The sequence below is a fragment of the Pseudocercospora fijiensis genome (assembly GCF_000340215.1).
Source record: "Pseudocercospora fijiensis CIRAD86 unplaced genomic scaffold MYCFIscaffold_3, whole genome shotgun sequence".
Classification (NCBI taxonomy): Eukaryota; Fungi; Ascomycota; class Dothideomycetes; order Mycosphaerellales; family Mycosphaerellaceae; genus Pseudocercospora; species Pseudocercospora fijiensis.
The window spans coordinates 2,039,521-2,058,974 of record NW_006921534.1 but is presented as its reverse complement, the minus strand read 5'-3'; the positions used below and the strand labels follow the sequence as shown (position 1 = coordinate 2,058,974).

General features: G+C 51.5%; 8 protein-coding genes across 8 annotated transcripts; 6 read left to right on the top strand and 2 right to left on the bottom strand.

Moving 5' to 3' along the window:
- Positions 1-2,778: 2,778 nt before the first annotated feature.
- Positions 2,779-3,800, top strand: MYCFIDRAFT_195277 (uncharacterized protein; the record flags this gene model as incomplete). Its single annotated transcript, XM_007926573.1, has 2 exons — positions 2,779-3,099; positions 3,198-3,800. 2 exons carry the CDS (start codon positions 2,779-2,781, stop codon positions 3,798-3,800), a joined length of 924 nt encoding a protein of 307 aa, XP_007924764.1.
- A 1,527-nt stretch (positions 3,801-5,327) lies between these two features.
- Positions 5,328-6,220, top strand: MYCFIDRAFT_100823 (uncharacterized protein; the record flags this gene model as incomplete). Its single annotated transcript, XM_007926572.1, has 3 exons — positions 5,328-5,774; positions 5,821-6,030; positions 6,128-6,220. Coding segments are annotated over 3 exons (750 nt in total), but the record flags the coding sequence as incomplete, so codon positions are not given.
- A 944-nt stretch (positions 6,221-7,164) lies between these two features.
- On the top strand, positions 7,165-7,593 carry MYCFIDRAFT_173184 (uncharacterized protein; the record flags this gene model as incomplete). Its single annotated transcript, XM_007926571.1, has 2 exons — positions 7,165-7,186; positions 7,355-7,593. The coding sequence occupies 2 exons, from the start codon at positions 7,165-7,167 to the stop codon at positions 7,591-7,593; spliced, it is 261 nt and encodes an 86-aa protein (XP_007924762.1).
- A 1,161-nt stretch (positions 7,594-8,754) lies between these two features.
- MYCFIDRAFT_202905 (uncharacterized protein) lies at positions 8,755-10,829 on the top strand (the record flags this gene model as incomplete). Its single annotated transcript, XM_007926570.1, has 1 exon — positions 8,755-10,829. The coding sequence occupies one exon, from the start codon at positions 8,755-8,757 to the stop codon at positions 10,537-10,539; it is 1,785 nt and encodes a 594-aa protein (XP_007924761.1). The 3' UTR covers positions 10,540-10,829.
- Positions 10,830-11,457: 628 nt separating this feature from the next.
- Positions 11,458-12,513, top strand: MYCFIDRAFT_135035 (uncharacterized protein; the record flags this gene model as incomplete). Its single annotated transcript, XM_007926569.1, has 1 exon — positions 11,458-12,513. A coding segment is annotated over one exon (1,056 nt), but the record flags the coding sequence as incomplete, so codon positions are not given.
- Positions 12,514-13,005: 492 nt separating this feature from the next.
- MYCFIDRAFT_152401 (uncharacterized protein) lies at positions 13,006-14,318 on the bottom strand. Its single transcript, XM_007926568.1, has 2 exons — positions 13,415-14,318; positions 13,006-13,360 (listed from the first exon to the last, which is right to left on the bottom strand). The coding sequence occupies exons 1-2, from the start codon at positions 14,291-14,293 to the stop codon at positions 13,253-13,255; spliced, it is 987 nt and encodes a 328-aa protein (XP_007924759.1). The 5' UTR covers positions 14,294-14,318; the 3' UTR covers positions 13,006-13,252.
- A 691-nt stretch (positions 14,319-15,009) lies between these two features.
- MYCFIDRAFT_152398 (uncharacterized protein) lies at positions 15,010-17,006 on the bottom strand (the record flags this gene model as incomplete). The annotated part of the gene is made up of 5 exons (XM_007926567.1): positions 16,811-17,006; positions 16,314-16,679; positions 15,589-16,262; positions 15,390-15,527; positions 15,010-15,332 (listed from the first exon to the last, which is right to left on the bottom strand). Exons 1-5 carry the CDS (start codon positions 16,873-16,875, stop codon positions 15,010-15,012), a joined length of 1,566 nt encoding a protein of 521 aa, XP_007924758.1. The 5' UTR covers positions 16,876-17,006.
- An 879-nt stretch (positions 17,007-17,885) lies between these two features.
- On the top strand, positions 17,886-19,445 carry MYCFIDRAFT_152395 (uncharacterized protein; the record flags this gene model as incomplete). The annotated part of the gene is made up of 3 exons (XM_007926566.1): positions 17,886-18,798; positions 18,849-19,217; positions 19,269-19,445. Exons 1-3 carry the CDS (start codon positions 18,046-18,048, stop codon positions 19,443-19,445), a joined length of 1,299 nt encoding a protein of 432 aa, XP_007924757.1. The 5' UTR covers positions 17,886-18,045.
- Positions 19,446-19,454: the final 9 nt, after the last annotated feature.

Genomic DNA, 19,454 nt, shown 5'->3' with positions numbered 1-19,454 from the left:
CTAGCGCCTCGCGATCGCCCTCGTCGTTCTTCTACTCGGGTTAGGTCTTTATCTACGAAAGCGCCGATTTAAGGTCCTTAAGCGGCCGCGACTAATTATTACCTACTAGGTTGCGTACGGCACTCTTATACGTAACAAACGATACCGACGGCGATACTATAGCGCGGATTAGAGTAATAGGACCGGAAGAGTCGATAATCGATCGATTTAGCTACAAACTGCGTACTAGCTCGCGAATAGCATCCCTAAAGTTAACATTAATAACTAAGGACGGTCTACCTATTATAGTCGGCATTCCTTACTAAATTAGCATCGTCTACGTCGATCTAGTCGCTCTAGTCGCCGCCGAGAGTCTAGCATTCGATTAAGTCGCCGTACGCTTATTATTCTTCGCCTTCTTCGCGATTCTTAGCTTGTTAAATACCCTTATATTAGGCTCTTCCTTTAAGCACTTGCTATCTCTAATCTCGGCGGACTACAACCTTAAGTAGTCGCCTATTAAAGGGAAGTAATTCTCGGTACTATTAGGTCTAGGTTAAGGCTAGAAATAGTAGAAATTCTAATTAGGACAAGACGATAGTATATAGGTCTATTCGACTCGCAATTTAGCCTCGTAATTGCTAGCCTTCCGCTTCTTAGCAATAAATACGTCGCTAGCGGCAATTTGAACGTTAGTCGCTTTCTTCTTGCTAGCATTCTAAGCGACTAGAAGTCTACCTAGAAGCCCTCCTAGCGGCGTATAACACTCGATAATAATATTAATTCGAACGTTTGTCTTCTTAGCTTCTTAGAGCGATTTAGCGACCCTTAGCGCTTCTATAACGTCCGAAGACTGCTTCCTATCGGTCTCGAAGATATCGTCCTTCTTAATTAAGATATATATTACTCGTAGCTTAATCCGGCGTACGAGCTAACTATTCTTAGTAGCATTGTAAGAAGCCTACTCGCGTACGGCAATATCGAAGTCTAGGTCTAATCTCGTACTAATAGAAGAGGTGCCTACTAGCTCCTTACCCTTCTTATTAATAAGATAAAACTTCGTACCGTACTAGATAACAACCCTCGCAGAAGAGCGCTTCTTAGGCTCTATATTAGTGTCTCTAGCTAACTGTTTTAGTAGCTTAAAAACAGGCAGTTTAACAACCTTCTAAGTAGCCTCTTTAATAGGTAAGGCTTCTATTATACCCTTATCGAAGACTCCGCTATAATCTAAGTAATTATCGTTATCCTTAACCTTAACAACCTTAACTTCTATCTCTAAGAGATCTTCGAGTAAAGACAACTCGCTTTCCGGCTTCTCGATAAGGCTACGCCCTCGCCGTAACGGCGGCGGACTTATCGACTTCTCGAGCGTTCTTAGCTTCTTATAAAGTAACGGCCTCTCTACCGTAGGCTCTACTATAGGCTCTTTAGCCGGTAACACCTTCTCGGTTAGTTTGCGGGCTCTTACTAACTTGCGAGGCGCTATACTAATAAGTAGATATAGCACTAAACGAGTAACGAGTTAAACGACCGAGAAACGAGTAACCTAAGTCGATAATAATACCTTAACTAACGAGAATTCGACGTATATAGCAAACAGTAGTACCGAGAGGAACGGCGTAATAAGGAAGAGGAGACAAAGCTAATATTAGGTGGATTCTACAGCCAAGAAAGAGCTAGGGGTTCTCCTATTAGGCGCTTGGATCCTCCAACAGGTGGCCTCTGCGCCGTAGCCAGAACTTTTCGAAAACACAGTATCGGCAACGCTACCGATCCCTGCCCCTGCCTCACATCATCGCGAGTCCTTCTTGCCTCTACTGTACTCCTCATCAAGGCAAGGGATTCATACATGTGCACTTCGTCAAAGCCTCGTATATCCCGGGCTATTATTCTGGAGAGTCCGTCCTTCAAAAGCACGGCATCGCCCTGTTGCCGAAATATGCTCTCTGTCTGAACGGCTGGCGGGCGACCTGCTCAGTAGCAGGGCAGGGCAAAGTGCAGTTGCAGTTGCAGCCTCGCGTTCTTCACGTGCGCAGGACTCGACGAGTTGGGAATTGGAGCAGTTCCGCATACTCTGCTGCATTTTATCTTCATTTTAGCGGTAAGTTGCAACATGAGTCCGCGCAGCATATGATCAAGTTGTAGTCATTGCCATCATACAGGCTTCTTCGAGCCAGACATGAGCCTCTGTGACGGCGTCTCGCATCTTGTCGAGTTCATGCATATCGTACAAGCCATCTTCGCGCATGATAGGCGTACCCTGGTCGTCTTGATGCTTCTCCTTCGCGATGCTCTCCCGTGCTGCCGGAAGTCGAGCACGACGGGACTGCAGCAGAAGATACATCAATATCAATGATGTATGATGCATTGTGGTGGGCGGCGTGGGAGGAAGTCAATTCGATCGGCCACAAACGTTGCAGGCGACCTGCAGGCTACAGCTGCAAAAACCCGCGCGTTGCTGTCGCACCTTCCAAACATTGTTCCGTCCTTCGTTTGCCACTTTGCACAAGAGAAGCTCTTTTCTTCGACAGTCTGATCGTACTACTGCTCCCAGCACACTTCCAGAAACTCTTCCACACTCTTAGCGACACCCGTCAATCAAGTCATCATGGGTGGCTGGGCCCTTAAGCTCTTCTGCTGCGATTGGGATCTGGACCTGATCCAAGCCCTCGACAAAAACTGCGGTCTCGTCGATCTTGAAGTCAAGCACGGCAAGAAGCGCCGCAGCGATGGCGGCGAAGCATCACGCCGTCAAGCGGAGCATAGCATGAGAAGGACAACGCCATCTCTGAAGACATGATCAAGCGTGAGCCTGCCGTGTTGAAGAAGGACGAGAGCGAAATCGCCATCAACTACTCCATGTTCCAGAAGCTTTGCAGCCATCCAGAGAAGGTCCGCGCATACCTCGATTCCTCTGGTGCCCTCTCCAAAAGATTCACAGCTCTGAGGAAGGAGGCTCGTACGTCCAAGCTTGAGTGGACTCGCGACCCGTACGGACCAGGCTACATCATGTGTATGCTTGGGGCCTGTGCCATGACTCTTGGCGCGCGACTTTCTGTGCTTGATCTCGAAGGCATGAGGAAGTACTACAAGAATTGCGGACTCATGCGTGACGCCGTGAAGCAACTCGAAGACGCCTTGGACCTAGACACTGGCTACATGAGTATCGAAGACTCTATGTCGATCCTTATCATCAGCGCTGACTCCTTGGATAGGTCAATGGCAGTCCATGGGACTTCGGCAGCATTGGTCGTGACGAAAACATGGCGCGTGGTGGTGCTGCCAAGGAGGACCTCATCTATCCAGGCTGCGGCATGACGAACATCTGGGCTCCAGATCACGGTCGCCAGCAGGATGAGCTCAAATTCACGCGGAGTCATGTCATGAAGGCAATTGCCGTCAATAAGCCGAACGCCGATGATCTCGCTCAGACTTTGGCCAGTCTCTTCTTCGACCCTTACGCCAGCCCTGTCACCACTATCTCAGCGACGAAAGCCGACTCTCGCCCACAGGATTTCATCGACCTGGCTAGGGAGATGCTTGAGGGCTACAAGAAAGTTAACAGCAAGCCGCCAAAGAGCAACAAGGATGAGTGTGCTGTGTGTGAAGCTGGCGAGTATAAGGATGGCAAGCCACTCATGACTTGCAGCAAGTGCAAGAGGAGCTTCTACTGCTCCAAGGAGTGCCAGAAGAAAGATTGGAAGAAGCACAAGATCAGCTGTTCGCTCTTCGGTCCCACGGAAGGCAACTCGCACACGACGCTGAATGGGATCGCATCGTTGGAGGCTTTCAAGAGCCTGAACTCAGACAAGAAGTGAGATGGCTTTAACCTGCGCACAGACCAATGATGGCCCGGACGTCGTCGTGTCTAGGTAGTCAGGTGCTGAGGTGTGGTACATCTCACCTCCTAATGCCGTCCGAACTTGCTGCAACAGAGTAGTATCAATAAAGCTGTGCATGTCCACTTCAAAGCCTTAATCTTCTCCTGCTTCCTAATCTTTCCTTACTCCGCAATCTCCACCTACAGGTAGGAGTTGAGAGGCAAAACCGAGCAAAGCTCGCGGTGGTCGACACGGTACTCTTATGCTTCTGCCCAGCAGCTCCTGCTCAAGAAGGGCTACGCTAGCTGCATTGGCCTCGTCAGCACCAGAGGTGCATGCGATGTCTGATGAAGTGGTGAATACCACTATGCAAGCTAACCGCGATATAAAGCTTCCGGTCCTCGTTCCTCTAAACGCTCTTTAAAGCCATCTGGGTCTTGGGACCACCAAAGAGTGAATTGAGTGCCTTGCATGATGACTACCAGCATAGCCGCTCAGCAGCTGGGTTCCTTCTCTTGCTCAGTCTTGGTACAGGAGGCCACTGCAAAGCTTCGCACAAGCGAATGTTCTTGAGGATTCCGGGCGTTCGACAAATTTAAAAATCTACCGATGAACAATTAGCAGCACATGGCACATGCGTTGCTAAAGTGGCTTTATTAGAGCACAAGATTCGTGTGACCTGTGTACAGTACACATTCAGACGCACGTGTGGTTCCCGCGCTTGGAAGCAGGAGCGTGAACGATGCCTGCAGGACTACCTTTTTAACAGCCTATTCACCATCACGGCTGTGATGAGTGTACCGAGTCTCTGCCACGTTGCATACAATCGCGAAGAATGCTTCTTGACGTCCGCGAAAGATGATTCGATACTTGCAATGGGTTGTAATACATCGGCGTTGCTCGGTCTTGGCTTGGGGATTTCATTAGATTCCGTCCTCCCTCAACGGCGATAAATATTCGCACCTCGAATGTTCTCCGCATCAATGCGAGGTCAATGCCTTCTTCAAATTGCCGTGCTGTCTCAAAGTACAGCGCCATACCATGTGGTTGACAGCTCCATGTCCAGCATATCCCAGCCGCGGCACAGATTCAGACATGGATGCCTCAGATAGTGAGCCGACAATATTGAAGGCTTCCACTTTGAGTAGAACGTTAAATGCCGGTTAGAAGTGTAAGGCGGTGTATAGGATCATGCTAGACATCGTCCGGTTGCGGAGAGCAACCAGACCGAGTAGAAGATATGACCGCATCCCCCAACAAGCACTTGCCTGTTGAAACACGAGCCCGAACACATCGCATCCACTTATCCGGGGTTACGTCAACCACCCGCAGAGACTCACGATGTGCTTTTCGTGCATACATTGGAGTGAAGCGTCGCTCTCCATCGAACCGCCAGGCGTGCGCGAAGTCGAACATTCTCCAAAACCTCCAAAAGAACGCAAGTCGAGATCTTGCTGCAACATGTCGAATCGATCGAGTTGGCTAGTGCCTCCACAAATGGACAAACCTGGATTGGGATACATCGAGCCGCGGAATGCTTACCGGCAGCCAGCTTGGAGGAACCACTTTGTTGCGTGTACTGGCGAGTTCGTGGGAACATTCTTGTTTCTGCTGTTCGCGTTCCTTGGACATAGCACGGCTGTCTACCAGGCACCAGCGACTGGACCAAATGGCTTGCATACGAATGAGACGCTAATGTACATTGCGCTGAGTTATGGCTTCTCGCTTCTGGTCAATGCTTGGACGATGTATCGTGTAAGTGGTGGCTTGTTCAATCCAGCTGTCACGCTGGGCCTGGTATTGGGTGGAGGGCTGAGTGCCGTACGAGGGCTGCTTTTCTTCCCAGTGCAATTGCTGGCTGCTATTAGTGCTGCAGCGGTTGTGGAAGCCCTCATACCTGGGAGCATCAGACAAGTGCAGACCACTTTGGCACCTGAGGTTAATGTCGCACAAGGGCTGTTTCTCGAAATGGTAGGTCGTTTCTGCTCTTGTCAAGAATCCGCTGACAACCAGGCAGTTCCTCACTTCGCTCTTGGTCTTCACCGTGCTCATGCTTGCTGCCGAGAAGTGGAGGGCCACGTTCGTAGCGCCTGTGGGCATTGGCATTGCGCTGTTCATCGCCGAGCTGGCCGGCGCAGTGTACACAGGCGCTTCTCTGAACCCGGTTCGTTCGTTCGCGCCATGTGTGGTATCGCCTAACTTCCAGAGCTATCATTGGATCTACTGGGTAAGTCAAGAGAGAATGATCTGGTCCTGGACTGTCACGTGCGTCAGGCGGTGATGAGTCGAGTTTGAATTTGGCTAACACCATTTGATGCTGGCAGGTTGGGCCTCTGCTTGGCGCATTGCTCTCAGGTAGCTACTACCATTTCGTGAAGTTCTTCAACTTCTGGCAAGCCAATCCAGGCCAAGACAGCGGAGGCGGCAGCTGGACTCCACCAATGAGTCCACTATTGCAAATGGGATACTCTCCCCAACAGGCTGCCACGCAAAGCCCACCTTCATCGCGGAAGAAGAATGCTCCTGTAAACAGAAGCAGCACCAGCACGCGCAGTCCAACGCAGCGCAGGCCAAGCAGCGGTAGTAGAGATGGCGGCATTGCGCGACGGGATCATTATGCTCGGACCCATCGTAGCTCAGACGACCAAGGCAGGAGGCAGGACGATAGTCTACGTCGCGGAGACGGTCGCCATGCTCGTCGCTACGACCGGGCACGATCATATGATGAGGGGTACGACGTGTCTGAAAGCGCGCGTATCGGTATGAGAGCTGGTCAGGCGGAAGGGGTTGCAGTGAGAGCGCATGCCGGAGTATGACTTGTAACGTTATGTTGCGGAAAGAGGGATGCCGAATAATACGCTGTCACCCACGGATTTGTTGGACGGCAGCTTCCGCCTTCGATATGCTGACTGCAGCTTTGGCTGGCTGACAAGATCGTTGGTGAGCGATTCCAATTCCGAAGCTGCCGTCCAACAGATCCGTGGGTGACAGCGAATTCGATATTAATGATTGAACGAGGTCATGATAAATAAGCATAGCCCTTGTAGATAGCAAAATAGGTAGAAAGCATTCCACAGACTTAGCTTGCCAATTTGCCACAGTTCCTGTGCAGCATCTTGACACAATTTCCGCGGCTTCTTGTACTCGGCGTATCACTTGATGTCCCTCCAACCACGTGTGGTGTGGTGTGGTGTGGTGTGGTGCATGTGTAGGCGAGTGCATTACGCGCTCACAAGAACGACGCGACGCGTTCAAGATCGAGATGCGTTCGTGTTGCTGTGAACAGGGTGATGATTGATCGTTGCGATCTTGGGCGCGGCGTTGTCCGCGAGCCAGAACTTCTATACCCTAATTAAGCCAAATGGCGGACGGGGGTCATCCCCGTGAACGGCGGCTAGCTCGAAAACGTTAGACGTGAATTTTTTAAAGGTGCGGATAATGCCTTTAGATAGTACGCTAGCTTTGATCGGTTAGATCCCGTTTTCAGAGACTACCCCCTTCCGCTTTCTCGCTTAATCAGGGTATAAGTTAGCTGGCCGATCGATCACAAGCAAATCCCGATCAGAGTAGCACTTCTTGCAACCGCAACCGCAACCGCATGCGCCACGAACAGCACAGTCGCAGCGCAGCGCAGAGCAGCGGCGGCACCGTGCTGGCCTTGCGTTCCCTGAATCAGAATCAGACCGAGAGGGAAGAGTCGAGCGCTGCTTGCTGGCTGCCTTCACTTTCACTCCACCTTCTTTCATTCTCCCGTAGCAATTCCTACATGTACGATTCGGTAATTGATTGATTGATTGATTGATTGATTGATCATTGCACTGTTCATGAATGCACCTCGCTCTCCATGTGGCAGCAGCCGACGCCTCATCCAATGTGGCTTGCTTGCCTGACTGCCTGAATAACAAGCTCCGCCAGCATCTGCATCTGCCATGCCTCGATGGTCTCTGAGGCCTCTGCTGCGTCGATTATCCTCCAAGCATTCTAACACCGCCGAGTCCACCCAGAGCGACGGCAGCTCTACCACCGCTGCCACCTCCGCTTCGCCCTCTCCGTCGCCGCAGCCGCAGCTGCTGCCGCTGCCTCGGAAGTCATCGTCGCTGGCAAAGCTGAGGGAACACTTCCGAGCTCACGCGGCTGTGATCCCGGAGCTGCCGCCAGACCTCTCACAACGCGCTGCCAGTATAGCGTCTGCAGGAGTGCCGGAAGGCGAGGCGGAGAAGGCGTTGGTGCAGTCGACCTTCTTGCATCACAAAGCGCGAAGCTCGACCAGTTTCAGCCAGACTTTGGGCGACTCCGAAAGCCGGCTGGAGAAGCTGGACGAAGAACTCCCACCTCCACACCAACCAGCCATAGTAGCACCCGAACTGAAGCTTGATGTGGACGACCTCCCACCAGTCAACCCACGCTTAGTGGTCGAGGAGCCTACTCCGGAAGCACTGGGCAACCGCGCGCCCGCCTTCCAGCATCCCGAGTACGTATTACCATTTCTTTGTATGGCTGTGCACAGCGAGATGGAAGCCATACAGTAATCACCCCTACACTTCGGAACAACAAGGCCTCGCGACATCTCGATGTTGTGCATGAGCTCAACCCGGCGACTTTGCTATGTACCCGCTTAACCTTATTCGTGCTCACTCGAAGAGAAACCGCGAAACCTCCCCAGCTGACAGCTATACACAGCTTCCATCAACGGCGGGCATCGGGAGAGCTTTCGTTGCTTCTTCAGAACACCTCCAACAGTCGACCCGCTAGCCCATCCGCGTCCTTACGCAGCATAATCTCCGAACCTGCCGAAAACAGACGGCAAAGCCTCGTTGGAAGTGCCAATGCTACCATCGTGAAGGCTCTCGTCGACACGCCTCGCCGGTCCGAACGACAGACTTTGAGCATCTCCGAGAGTGTACTTCCGACCAGTGCTGGGCGGGACTACTTCTCGCCAAGCATCCCGGACATGGCGACCGTGTTGCGGCGTAAGATATGGGTGAAGCGACCGAATCAGTCGGCAACGCTGGTGCAGATTCAGGAGGATGATCTGGTGGACGACGTACGGGATCTGATCCTGCGCAAATACCAGAACTCGCTGGGCAAGACCTTCGATTCGCCTGACCTCACCTTGACGATAGTGACGAGAAGTGATCATGCCGGACCCCGTACTTCACGCATGCTTGGACCTGAAGAAGAGATGTTCAGGACTATAGACTCGTACTATCCTGGCGGCCAGACTGTGGAAGAAGCACTCATCATCGACCTCCCTCAAAAGCGCACACCTAGACCCTCACCACGAGCATTTCCGCATCAAAGCCATCACGCTATCGACGACTTCCGCCCACATGAAAATGGCACTGACTACTTTCCACCTATGCCTGTAACAATACAACCTGCACTTCCTCCAAACACTCGAGAACACCATAATTCTGTCGCAGGTCAGGATCACCCCAGATCGATATCGGTTCTAAACACTGGTCATGTACCTGCCTTGCCGTCTCCTGGGGGTAGAGCGCGTGGCCATCGAGCTGAGCGAGAACATAGACCAAAGTACGGCCGACAGCATACATCGTCGCCCACGATATTGTCGCATGGCGCTACTGCTAATCCCGCTGCCGCAGCACCCGCCATAACTGGCGCACATCTGCCTCTTAGGACAGCAGGAAGACCTAGAGTGGACTCCACCGCGTCCGAATCGCATCATCCCAATGGGATACCGGCCGCGCCTCCTCTGCCCACTCCACCCGCTCCAGAAGCCCCGCCGACCGGGAAGAATACATCATCTCCACCCACACCCAACGGCACCGCTCCTCCTGCTCACGGCCATCGTAGTGCTCGACCCCGAAAAGTTAGGAAGCCAACTCCAGATAAACCACAGTCTAGAAAACAGTCGCCTCTTCAAATCGATCCCTACAACCCCAGCAAAGAGTTGCCGAGCATCTCAACTGTCTTGGACAGCTCAGTGCCTCCAATCAATGTCCTCATTGTAGAGGACAATATCATTAATTTGCGAATTTTGGAAGGCTTGATGAAGAGGTTGAAGGTGCGGTGGCAAACGGCAATGAATGGACAGATTGCGGTGGACAAGTATAAAGCTGGCGGCTTTCACTTAGTGCTCATGGACATTCAAATGCCAGTGATGAACGGGCTGCAGGCCACAAAGGAGATCAGAAGACTTGAGAGAGTAAACGGGATTGGCGTCTTCTCTTCAACTCCTGGAACACCTAGTGAGAACGGGCCAGATGGAAATGGCAATCCAATGGACGACAAGACGAAGCGGAACCCCGAAGATGACAAGCTTTCCATGACTGAAGGCCTGTTCAAATCCCCAGTGATCATCGTTGCTCTGACAGCTTCCTCGCTGCAATCGGATCGACACGAAGCACTGGCTGCTGGATGCAACGACTTCTTGACCAAGCCTGTCAATTTCGTCTGGCTGGAGCGCAAAGTCAAGGAATGGGGCTGCATGCAAGCGTTGATCGATTTTGATGGGTGGCGAAAATGGAAAGACTACGCTGCCAAGGAAGAAGAGAACAAAACCGATGAGCAAAAGCAGAAGGAACGCGAACAGGCCGAGAAGCAAAAGATCAAGATGGAAAAGATGGCAAAGCTGCAAGAGAAGCAACGCCAGAAGAAAGAAGAGGAGGCAAAAGAGAAGGAAAGACAACAGCGGGAGAGCATGAGCGGTGAAGCACAGTCTCCAGCTCCTGCCCCAGATGCTACTAAAGACGCACCCGTCATTGCGGCGTAGCGAAGAAGCTTGCGATCCAAATTTGTCGATGTGGGAGAGGCATTGTTACAGTTTTGACTGATGACCGGCAAGCGAGGCGTTTTGGGCATCGATTGGGATGGCATTTTGGGCTGGTGATCATTCCGCCCAGAGTGATCTTTACTTCGAGCGACATACCCATACTGCGTGTTCGCAGCATGCGCGAGCATAGATATTCTAGCAAAACCTAAGGGGCCTGTGATCCGAGTGATAAGGGGAATGCACACATTCCTGTTTACTGAACGGCGCAGTAGGATCGTTATTATTTGAGACGCGGCCGCCGATTTGCTGTCTCGCAACACTTATAACTTTGATGGAGCGACTTCTGCACGAGGCAACAACTTGTCTCGGAAATCCCATCTTCCTACGCTACAGTACCTCACCAAGTCAGACGCCAAGCAGGGCAGGGATGCTCAGTTCTTCAAGGTTCATCCTCAGCTTTTCACAAATGGTTCCTGGACTAGTGCGGAGCTCGCTGACCAACCAGCCGAGGACTTCGTCCACCGTCCCTCCTTCCAAGCTCGGTCGTGAACGGGTACAACGTGAGAACGTGTAGTAAGCTGCGACTCTTCAGTTCGCGCTATCTCGGGATTGACCATAATTAGCAAAGGATCCTGGGTAGGCTTCATCGGCCGATCATATAAAGAGTGTAGGCCAGCCTGCACTTGTGTAAGACATAGTAGTATCGGAAAGAAACCCAGAATTCAGACATGAGCGGCGCAGAAGAAGCATTGGCACAAGGTGTCAAAGATGGCAAGATTCCTTTTGCCATCATTGCTGCTACCAATGCGGATGGTGAGCAAGTGACCGATATATCCCAATTGTCAACGTCTTCAGCTCACACGATGATGACTAGGAAGCTTCGAATACCACCACGCCACAGGCTTCCAACACTACGGCACCAACGACGAGCCAATCCAAGAAGACGCCCTCATAATGCTCGCCTCGCAATCCAAACTCCTCACCGCAATCGCCTGCATGAAAATGGTTGAGCTAGGCCACATAACTCTTGACGACGATGTATCACCACACATGCCGGAACTCGCCAAAAAACAAATCCTCACAGGCTTCGACTCCAATGACAAGCCCATCTTCGTCGATCGCAAAAATCCCATCACCCTTCGCCAACTCCTCACACATTCTTCCGGCGTGACATACGGCGTGCACCCTCGCGTTTTGAAATTAGAATTAAGCTCTGGTCGTCCATCACCTGTGGAAAGATTATCATCCACTGTCGCCGAACGATATGATTTCCCCCTGACTTACGAACCAGGCACAAGTTGGGAATATAGTCCCGGACTCGATTGGGCCGGACTCCTTCTCCATCGCCTCACAGGTCTGACGTTGGAAGAATTCGAAAAGAAACATTTCTGGGAACCGATGAATATCAAAGGTCTCACGTTTTGGCCGAGCGAGGATTTGAAGAAGACGAAACAAGCAGACCTCGTGATTAGAGGTGAGGATGGGAAATTCGTTCCTAATGGTGAGACTCCGACTTTGAATACTTATTCTAAGGATTGCTTCGGTGGACATGGCATGTATGCTGTCATCTCCGATTACCTCAAGGTTTTGAAGAGTCTGTTGGCCAACGATGGAAAACTCCTCAAACCTTCGAGCGTGGATGAATTCTTCAAACCTCAACTCGGTGCGGATTCGGAAAGGGATTTGAATTCTTTCATTCAGGGTTGGCATGGGATGTTTCCGGGAGATATCAGACCGGATATTCCGATTCAGTATGCGCTTGGTGGGATGGTGTTCATGGAGGATGATGTGGGGAGGAGAAAGAAGGGAACGTTGTCTTGGGGTGGTTTGTATAATCCGTTTTGGATTGTTGATCGCACGTCCGGATTGGCGTATACGTTTGGGACTCAGGTTTTGCCGTCTGGTGATCCCGGGTGTAAGGAGATGGAGGGAATTATGGAGAAAGCTGTTTATAAGATGGCGGGATTAGCTTGAATTAAATTGTCGACAGGTCTATGAAGAGTGTTGGCGCTGTCTTCTCTCGCAGTCGTGGCATCTGTTGAAGACGACGATGGTCTTGATCACCCCGTCGGTTGTTTCCTGAAGTGCTGCTCAGAGGCGACCTTAAGTCGAAGGGCACAAGGTATACGCAGCTCTTCGAAGTCAGCGATGGCTAAATGGAAAATGTGAGTTGTATTGCAGATACTCCATCCCTCGTCATGCATGGGGCTCATAACCACTTGATGTAAACTGTGATGTATTCAGAAGAGGGCTAATCTACAGGAAGCCCAAAGATGAAGTGCGCAGTTTCAGCCTCAGGCATCATGCACGTGATACCACACACCACACACTTCAAGTGCTGCTGCTGCTGCTGCTGCTGCTTCGTCGCATGCAACGCCAAGACTCACATGAAACGGTCTAGCATATCCGCACAAGAGTTCAATTCGCGCTTGCAACAACATGACAACAAGAAATGGCAAAAGAGTTCATAATCCAAGGTAAATTCGGACTGCTGCATCTCTGGCTGCTAGTGTACACTCTGGTTGTGATCAGGCTGTTCAGGCCAGGAATGTGGTTCGGGTCAGGAACTCTTGGACACCGCTCTAACCACTGAGCCACCGTCGCAGTTACTGAGTCTAAGAGTTTTGGTGTTTATGGCCCTTCATGTAGAGACATTGCCGAATTCAGGCCGTAAGTGAGCTAGATAGATTTGAGTTCATGTTGATGGCTGCGTCTAGAATTTGGGGAAGAACACTGGTGTATTCTTCTTCCATTCCTGGTAGTCTTTGCGGTCGCCGTAGCGCTTGTCGTACTTCTTCTCGGACATGGGAATGCCAGACACCTGAGAGGTTAGTTAGCAATACTGCCTCCACGCGTGTGTATTGGAGAAGCATACCTTGAAGAGCAAGAAAGTCACAAACGCTGGACTGACAGCAGCCATAGCCAATGCACCGATTCTGCCAACGGCGCCTCCACTGAATCCCATACCCGCCTGTCCAACACTGCTCATCATCACACCGGCGGCCGTGGTCGCGATACCAGTCCATAATGTGCTCTCACCAAAGTAATTCGGATGCCTCGATTTGCTCCACAGTCCACGCGTCAAGAAGTCTTCCGAATGCTTCTTCTCTTTCTTCTCTTTCATCCATTGTGACTTCTGCCTATCCGCCGTGGCCTCAAATGTGATACCTCCCACGTAAAGCAACAATCCCACAACATCCACAATCGTGAGAAACGGCAATGACGCAAGTGTGGTGGCTGGGATACTGTTTACTGCAAGAACTGGCATCAGGCACAATGACACCCAAGTCGCCTGCGCGAAGAACGCAACACCAAACTTTGCCGGTTTCTCACGGATGCCATCGAATCGACTATCCCGTCCATCTTCCGCCGTGATACGCGAGAAGAGGAAAGTTCCCAACCGCGCTGCCCAAAATGTCACTGCCGCGCTCAATACTACTTGTCTCCAATTCCATGCATTGACGCCTCCTTTGCTCGTCAAGCTTGCCAGCAGACTAGGCCATGCTGCAGCCGTGCTTCCTGGTCCTGCTGCAAGGCGGGCGCGGATGGTGGGGAGGTAGAGGGAAAGAGCGGCGCAGGAGATGTATGTCAAGGAGCCTGAGAGATCGTAGAACCGTTCGGTTTGGAAGATGATTGAGGGGATCGCAGCTGCTGCTTGGATTCCGTATGCGAGACCGATGGATGGGACGAGAGTGCGGAGGAATGGGTTGCGGAAGTGTGTAGCGTGGAGGAGGCTGTTGATTAGAGAAGACATATTGAGTGTGATTGGGGTCTTTCTCTTAGGAGGGATATGTCGAATATATGCCGACCTACCTCAAGCAAGGCAGCATAACTAATTAACAGCTGTGCTTCTACGGCACGCGTGCATGTGAAGCTCCCAAAAGTCAAAGTCGTGATGTCAGTACTTGTCAAGGTTCAGCTTCGTTCCATCCTTCTTGGCGCCATCGGAGAGATCCATACCCCGTCTGCCAACTTCAACCACTACTTCGATCGCGTGTTTTCGACTTGAACTTTCAGATCGCCGGCCGGAGTCTGCGAAACCGACGGCCGTGGAGTAGGACTGGTGCGTACGGCGAAAGTGGACCGTATTGACACGTCGTTCAGCAGACAATGACGGCACTCCATTTGGACTGGTTGAGGCAGAACTGTTGATCTGCTACTTTGAGGAAAATGCCAAGTACTGACTCCGGTTGTACTGCCAGTCCAAGGAGAAGTTCAATAACCCCAGGCGCATCATTTGAGGACGCTCCGCCGATAATGGTCGAGAAGATGGTGCGGGTGTTCTCAGGAGCCCGAGCGCCTCTTCAGCAACCCAAGCGACGACGACAGCGAGCTCGCAACCGAGTCGGTTTTTGACGACGACGCCTTCGAAGAGGAAGAGGAGTGAAATGAAGTAAGTTCACTGGTTCTCATTCCTCTGTCGTAACCATCGGGGTATCATCAAACATTGCTCTAACATTTCACAGAACATCATAACGGTATACCGATCTCCACCTGCGCCCATTGCCCTGCAACAATATCCCTCGTGTACTCCGATATATCGCTCCCATTCGTTTGGAAGAATACCAGCAGATCATTACCACCACTGTTGTTTGGAAGTGCAGTAACGCCCATGTGCGTGCCAGGTAGGCCTCGAGCGCTGCCGACTTGAAAAGGATCATACATCGTCGTGTTTTCGGCCGCCCAAGATATATTGAAGCCGTGGATATGCAGATCCTCAAGCTGGGCATAGAACACGTTTGTGTAGCCCAGGGATGTTGAAGGATGAACGTTGGGTATGGAGACTCCAGTCGCTTCGAATCATTAGTACTGACTGGTTCTACGCCGATGCATGCGAGAGGAGGACTCACCATTCGTCCAAGCATTGATCGGATGCGCCGTCGTATTGGTCAGATTGGTGTTCGTGTCCTTCCACCAGAACTCGACGGTGTTCTCTGAATTCACAAACATGACATATGTGACGGTCCCGGGACCCCAGCTGTAGCAACCTGAAGCAACAGTCAACAAGAGTTAATCAAGGCGAAGAATACACATAGACAAGTAACTCACCAACGCCTGCATGGCCATTCATGTTTGGCCACGAACCTTGATGCTCCCAGGTGTCATCACCATCACGCCAGCCATACTGCTGGAAGGTGTTGTTGTCGGAAGCATACCACATGTGCATCCCGACTTCATGCGACTGATTGGCTTGCGGCGATTCATTCGGCAGTGGTGTATGAGCATAATCACTGTCGCCGTAGTCATTCCCATACCAGCAAGCTTGCATTCCAACCATATCGGCATCGAATACCTTCAAATTCAGGTCATTGATCGGCCCATCCTCCCACACATTACTCGTGTTTCTATTCGATCGCTGCTTCAAGGTGTTGTTCTGGTCGACATAGAAGACATGCCACGTGCTGGAATCGTTGAGAACGTATGAAACAGCTGATAGTGGCGTGCTATTCTTCGCGTCTTGCGCCACAACTGTGGAATAGTCGCCTCCGAGCCAGGAACCATCATTGCTCAACTGCTTATACCTGATTTCACCTTTCCAGTGCTGAAAGTACATCACGAGACTGCCTTGATTTCCGTCTTGCAGTTCCCGACTGAAGGACTGCTGGGCCAAAGCGATGCCAGATCCATTGAACGCGCCAGATGTGGTGTAATACTGCGGACTGATAGCGCCTCCGATGAGGTAGTCAGTATTGACTTGGGTATCATCGTCCGAATCTGAAGAGCTGTAGCAATGTCAGATGCTTGACAGCAGCTGCCATGCGACCCTTACATACTTATCATTATTCAGGCCTACACCTAACCCTACGCCGAGTGCGATGGCCAGGATTATGATCGCGGCCAACGCAATCAAGAACCAAATCAGCGGAATGCCGCATATCCTCCGTCGTTTTTGAAGTCTTTCCTCAGGCCGCTGATATGCCTCCGGCTGTGCTGGTGGTATCACCACTTCTTTCTCTTCATTGTCAGATCGGTAAGTCTCTGGCATCGGCGACACTAATTCCGAGGGCGAGTATGGTCGCTCTTTATCCGATAATCGACGGCTTCCCACCACTGTCCCTTCTTGTGTCTGACCATCCTGATGTACTCCCGTTTGCTCTCCTTCGAAGTTCTGATACTGTTGATAAGGTGGCGAGGCATTACTGACTTGCTTGTCAGCATCCGACTGTTGAAAATGCGAACGAAGATCCATCGAGCCGGTCGAATGCTCGACTGCTCTACTCCTCCGATTCATGCCTCCAATGGGGACAGTGTGGCAGAGGAAGTCACTCACAAGTTTTCTGTGAATCGCGGTATGGCAGTGCCGCTTTCGGAAAATCGCGGTGGGAGAGACTCCATTCTTGAGGGAGGGGAATCTATGTTGAATTATATCGATACAAGAGTATAGAAAGTCCAGCCTTAGATCTCTCCTACCGGTTGCGATACCATCAAGAGTAATGGCGAGGTCAACGCACTGGTCAGTAATAATGCAGAAAACGTACCAACTTTCGTGAAGAGTGGTGACCAGCTCGTACTCGCCATTAATAGCCCGGCTGTCAGCACCTCTTTTGCACTTTTGTGTCCTGTACCACACAACGCTGAACACATGGCTGCTGCAGCGATCCAACCGGATATTGCCGGACTATGGTACCTCGAGAAACACTCTCAGGTCATCACGAGACTAGCCTATAAAAAAGATTCAGCTTTCTTCGTGAGGTCGCAGTGTAGCGAATTGGAGGGTCAGAGCTAGCTGCAAGGGTTGCATAGCGCTGATGGCATGCATGTATGTTGCATGGCTAGGCACAAAGCTTCAAGGAGCTCCCATAGCGCGCCCATGAAGCCGCAGTGGGCAATGCATCTGTTGAAGCGAGATTCGATCTCGTTTCGCATTCGCAGCAGTTTTCACGGTCTTCCCGAGCACAAGGCTTCTATTAGCGAGGTACGTATCATAGTTTCGACCAAGCCAAAAGTGTCCTCGATATTCATGAAGCGAGAAAATAGCCCGACCATGAGGCGTCCAGCAATGTTCCGAGCATGACTTGCGCTGCGCCTTGATCGCCGTAGCCGAGTTTTTGGATCGTGCGTTCGTGTCTGCCTCTCATCAGACAAGCCGCCAGGTCAGGTTGAGATGCAGGGCAGCAGATCCAGACCCAGTCTGTACCAGACATCTCACGGCATCCTTCGATGTTGTCTTTGGATGCGGGTGGTTGATGAACGAGTAGAGAAAAGAGAAGAGAGCAGGGAAGTATCGATGCGGCGACGCTACGCACTCGTTCCGGCCGATCATCCGACGCACGTGGTCGCCAAGGTAAGCTTACTTAAGATTTCGCTATGACAGCTTGGAAAATGAGCAGAACCATCAACAACACACCACCTGGAGGGCGACCACGACCACTTTATCACCCATCGATGCATAGCGGCCGACACTGACGGAGACGTGTTGCATTCATCGGCGCGCAGGGCTCCTGCCAGCCAATCCTTTAAGCGGCCATTGCAGCTTCTTCCTTGGAGCAGTAGCAGTAACATGATATGCGAAGAGTCGTCGTGACTGGCCTTGGAGCAGTCACGCCACTCGCAGCAGGCGTAAAGCAGACATGGCGGCGTCTTCTGGCTTCTGAGAGCGGTATAGTCTCGACTAGCACAAAGAATCTCCAATTCGAGGCACTTCCTAGTCGAGTAGCTGGCCTTGTGCCTCTCGGAAGCCGCGAAGATGGGAGATGGCAGGCCAGAGACTGGCTTCCTGCAAGCGAGGAGCGTCAGATGGCTCTATTTGCACAATACGCAATAGCTTGCGCTCATGAGGCTCTGGAGGACGCTGGCTGGCACCCGACCAAGGAAGAGGATCTCGAGGCCACTGGCGTCACCATTGGATCAGGAATCGGCAATCTTGACGAAGCATACAGCACGTCAATTGCCTTCCATGAATCTGGATATAGAAAGGTCTCGCCTCTCTTTGTACCCAGACTACTTATCAACCTAGCAGCCGGCCACGTTTCCATCAGATACGGCTTCAAGGGTCCGAACCATGCTGCAACAACCGCTTGCACAACCGGCATTCACGCTATTGGTGATGCATCTAGATTGATTGCATTTGGTGACGCCGATGTCATGGTGGCAGGCGGCGCCGAATCCTGCATACATCCTCTTGCCGTTGCTGGCTTTGCTCGCGCACGCAGTCTTGCCACTGATTGGAATAGCAACCCATCTGCGTCTTCAAGGCCCTTTGATCGAGATCGAGCAGGTTTTGTGATCGGTGAAGGAGCTGGCGTAGTCGTTCTCGAGGTTTGAAGGCATGAATGGCTGCATGTCATTTTGTGCTGACGAAACGGCAGGAACTTGAGCATGCAAAGGCTCGAAACGCGCATATCTATGCAGAGATCAAAGGTTATGGCTTGTCTTCAGACGCATACCATATGACTGCACCAAAGGAAAATGGCCATGGTGCTTTCCTGGCGATGAAACAAGCATTGAAACACGCTCAGACCAAGCCGGAGCAGATCGACTATATCAATGCGCATGCCACATCCACCAAGCTAGGTGATGCTGCCGAGAATTCCGCTATCAAGAATCTCTTGCTGGGTCAGGATGGAAAATCGAAGGCCTCCGAGATCAACGTTTCTAGCACGAAAGGAGCCATTGGCCATCTTCTTGGCGCAGCTGGAGCGGTCGAAGCTATCTTCACCATCCTTGCAACCTTCAACGTGCGTCAAATCTCCCATCGGCATATGAGCTAAGTACTGACGGTTGCATAGAATATTCTGCCACCAACACTGAATCTTGACAATCCTGGCGACCCTCCCGCTGACTTCAACTGCAACTATGTCGCCAGAACAGCACAGCAACATTCCGTAAAGGCAGCATTGACCAACAGCTTTGGCTTCGGTGGTACAAATGCCAGCTTGTGCATAGCAAAGTACAATGGATCCTAAAAACGGAAA

Excerpts from the sequence above, each read along its gene's own strand:
- MYCFIDRAFT_152401 (XM_007926568.1), bottom strand. The coding sequence starts at position 14,293 with ATGTCTTCTCTAATCAACAGCCTCCTCCACGCTACACACTTCCGCAAC. Across the intron at positions 13,361-13,414 it reads TGACTTTCTTGCTCTTCAAG|GTGTCTGGCATTCCCATGTC; the intron begins GTATGCTTCTCC and ends CTAACCTCTCAG.